The sequence below is a fragment of the Austrofundulus limnaeus genome, unplaced genomic scaffold (assembly GCF_001266775.1).
Source record: "Austrofundulus limnaeus strain Quisiro unplaced genomic scaffold, Austrofundulus_limnaeus-1.0 Scaffold253, whole genome shotgun sequence".
NCBI classification, from domain to species: Eukaryota; Metazoa; Chordata; class Actinopteri; order Cyprinodontiformes; family Rivulidae; genus Austrofundulus; species Austrofundulus limnaeus.
The window spans coordinates 538,058-541,774 of NW_013952655.1; the positions used below are offsets into that span (position 1 = coordinate 538,058).

General features: G+C 38.8%; 1 protein-coding gene across 3 annotated transcripts in view; it reads right to left on the bottom strand.

Moving 5' to 3' along the window:
* hpn (hepsin) overlaps positions 1 to 3,717 on the bottom strand; it is a 34,014-nt gene that overhangs the window by 22,011 nt on the left and 8,286 nt on the right. For all 3 annotated transcript variants that reach the window (XM_014020493.1, XM_014020492.1, XM_014020491.1), the window contains 2 exons: positions 1,541 to 1,648; positions 1,340 to 1,381 (listed from right to left, as the gene is read on the bottom strand). In XM_014020493.1, the coding sequence (XP_013875947.1) occupies positions 1,340 to 1,381; positions 1,541 to 1,648 (150 nt within the window). The remainder of the gene's footprint in view (positions 1 to 1,339; positions 1,382 to 1,540; positions 1,649 to 3,717) is intronic.

Below are 3,717 nucleotides of genomic sequence, written 5' to 3' on the forward strand. Positions count from 1 at the left end.
CCTACCAACGGCCAGGAGCCCACCCCCAACTGACCACCCCCCCAGACTGCGCCAGCCACCCCAGCCCTTCCTTTGGCTGCAGCGCCGGGCAACTGTCCCCTCCATGCATGTTTTGTTTTGTCTCAGATGTTTGTAAACTAAATTTTGTTGTGCTCTGTACAACGACAAATAAAGGCATTCTGATTCAGATTCTGAAAATGCCAGAACCAACAACCCTAAAAACTGTCTTTAAAAATGTTAGTTGGAGCAACATAATTTAGACAGGATGAAATCTTCATGTTGTTAATTATTTTCTCCAGCTGATTAAACACAATCATATTTAGCTATAATTCCAGACGAGAAATAAGAGAAGTCCTTTAWAAAGTCCTTATTATATTTGGTAGGACTGTAAATTGTAGTGCAGAATCAGGTGGGCGCGGCCCAACATGAACATCAGAAGTTCAAAGCTTGAATAAGTCAGTTGATTGATGTTTACAGGTGAACATCTTCTTAAAAACAGCTGCTACATCTCCACTATGTCCATAAGTTCTCAGTGCATTAAAATACAGTATGTACAATTCATAGGTAAAAGACTGTATAAACCTATTGACTCACCAACGCTGAGCCAGGTCTCTGTCACCAACATAAAATCCAGATCTCGGGTGGTAAACAAATCATTTAAAATAGTTTTATTTGCTAGCGAACTAACGTTAATAAGTCTCATCCTTGTCAGAACCGGTCCTTTCTCGTCATGGGTGTCAGACACAATGGTCGAGGACTCCGAGAGTTTACTCCACACGAATGGAGACATAGTGAAGGCTGGCAATGAAAGGTTGTCCTCAGGCTAGCAACAGGTACCAAGCAGATGACAGCTGGAACCAGAGAGCACCAGTAAATGGTGCAATGGATGTGTCACTCAGGTCCACCCAGGATGGGGAACAGCAATCCAGCAGGCGATGCCAAGAAGGCTTTCCCTTTCACCAAAAGTCTGCCATGTTTGCACTGGCATCATCAACTGGGCCATGTAGAAGGTAAAAGGGAACGTCTGTCAGGAAAGGCAGAAGGAGGGCTTTCTGTCTCCTAAAATTAACATGTCTTAGATCCTGGGCAGCAAGACGAATATTAAAAAGATCCTGATGATGACAGACCAACAGAGAGTCCCATATGCAAATAAAATTATAAAAATGAACAGAAATTCATAAAAGCTGTGCAGAGACAAACAGCAAGCCATCTTGACAAATTTGCTGGACACTTATTGGCTTTCCAAAAAATAAAAAAACAAAAAAACAATGCAACACATGAAACAAATGTCAAATCATAAAGACACAAGATTACCTGTTTGAAAGTATCAACAACTTACCATCATAGAGTCCTGTGTCTTCCTCCATTGTGCAATATGAAACTATAGAAATTTAATAGGAAAAAACAGCAAATCAGATCATTTCTGATAGCAGTTTACAAAGGTTTTTAACATTTGGCTGAGAAATAGAAAGCATACAGTAAGCATGTAGAAACATCAAAAGCACAGTCATAAAAGGTTTGATAGATGTTGGAGTCTGACCTACGGCCCAGACAGCAGCTCCAACGGCTCCCAAGGTCATCAGAGTTACACATGCCACAATCACCCGACATGGGGTCAACACGCAGGTCAAAGAGATCGCTCTGCTCCCTGAACACACACACGAAGCACACAAATATATGTCAGTTCAGTCTCATATAAGAGTATCCACATGTACACTGTCATGGTCAGGTGATCTTGATTTTACAGCACATCTGCACAAGCTGAAGCACACACCTGTTAAAAACAGATCATAGCCGTTCATTCTGTATGCACAAACCTGTGCAGATGTGTCCTAACACGTTAATCTAGTCCATTAAACATTAAAACCTATTACCAAGCGCACATGGCTGAAAACATAACAGAAGTGATGAAATCAAAAAAGTAAGCACAGGAGTGCTTAAAGTGCTAAAGTGTAAGGCTAAAAACACTGGAGCTGCTGATTTTTTTATTTGCTGTTAACAGATTTAACAGAATAATATGACAACATTTGAGAATACTGCATAATTAGGGCATTTTCTTTGGACTCTCAAGTAGTTTTGGAGAAAAACATTAAAATCCTGCCATTTTTGTTGTCACAACATGAAGAGGAACAGCTCGTGTCCTGGCACCTACTAAAAAAAGAACAGATGAATTAGATCAATAGTCTAGAGTCCAGCTTTTCTCCAAAAAGCAAGAACCAACTCTTTAAAGTAGGATTCATGCAGGGTCCAAAGGCACATGCAGTTTGAGAAGGGGTTCATTTACCCCCATATTGTTCTCATCCCTTTTCTCTTTTAACCCTTTGCTTTAAGGGGAGTTTCTCAAATTGAAACTTAAATTGACTGAACTTGGTGACTGAGACTGAAACAATTTGCACACACCAGAGTTCGACTCACTTTGCACACACTGAGTTTAACTCATTTCACACAAGTCTGTCATGACTGTAATTTCCTGTAACTGTATATCTTTCTGCACAGTAGCTGCTTCAATTTTTGTCTAATTTCTCATTGATGGTCTGGTACGGTAATTATTATTCTTATTCTGTTTTTGCTATAACTGATATTGTCACATAGTTGTGTATTGATGTGTGTACTTGCTGCTGCTGCTACATCTGAATTTCTCTGCGTGGGACAATAAAGGCTGTTTCTATTCTATTCTATTCTATTCTGTTCTATTCTAAATTCTCTCATTGCACTGAAAAGAAACAAACATGACTAGGTCTCAATATGATCCATTCGAACTGGCGAAATTTGCTGTTATTCGGGTAGTTTGTTTTCCATTTCTTGTCAGCCAYGCCCTCTCGGCTCAAGGCCCAGGATGAACCCTTTGCCCCCTCGGCAGACAAAATTATTGTGTGGCGGCATTTTGCTTCAGCTACTCCAGAAGCTGACTGTTGTACACACAAGCAGACACTTGTACTGTCAAGATAGGGTAGCATGAATGAACCCCTCGTCTTAACATGACCTCTTCACCCTACAGGTCCTGATTCCTCTTAAACTGAACTCTGAGATCAATAGGTTGGGTAGACATGAATATGATGTTTGTGAAGGAAATAATGAGTTATGTTATTGAGTCATTTACATATGATATTTAACATTCTTCACAGGACTATTTCAAGAAAATATTAAAGCAAAGGTAATTCTTCTTTGTAAGAATAGTGAGAAATGCGTGTTTACAAATTGTAGACAAATATCCTTGTTGCCACATTTTTCTAAAACTTTAAAGAAATTATTTGTAACCAGGTTAGATCAGTTTATAGATGAAGAATATTTTAAGTAGCAGTCAGTATGGTTTAGAACAAATAACTCAAAATCAATGGCTCTCGTGGAATTAACTGAAAAGATAACAATTGCTGTTGATCAAAGATTTTACTCTGTTAGCATTTTTCTTAATTTAAAGAAGACTTCCAACACTATTGACCATGACATCTTTATTGAAAAGCTGAATAAATACAGCATTAGAGGATTAGCACTACAGTGGGTGACGAGTTATCTGAATAATAGGAAATTTGTACAAGTAAATATTGTAAGATCTTTTTTTTACCACTTTAGTAGAAAGCAGTACTAAATATCTGAATATTAGTATCTTAGCTTCTTCATCATCAGTGGCTTTTTTGCTTATATATACAGTATATATATGTATATATATCCATTTTCCATTTTCTTCCGCCTATCCGGGGTCGGGTCGCGGGGGCAGCA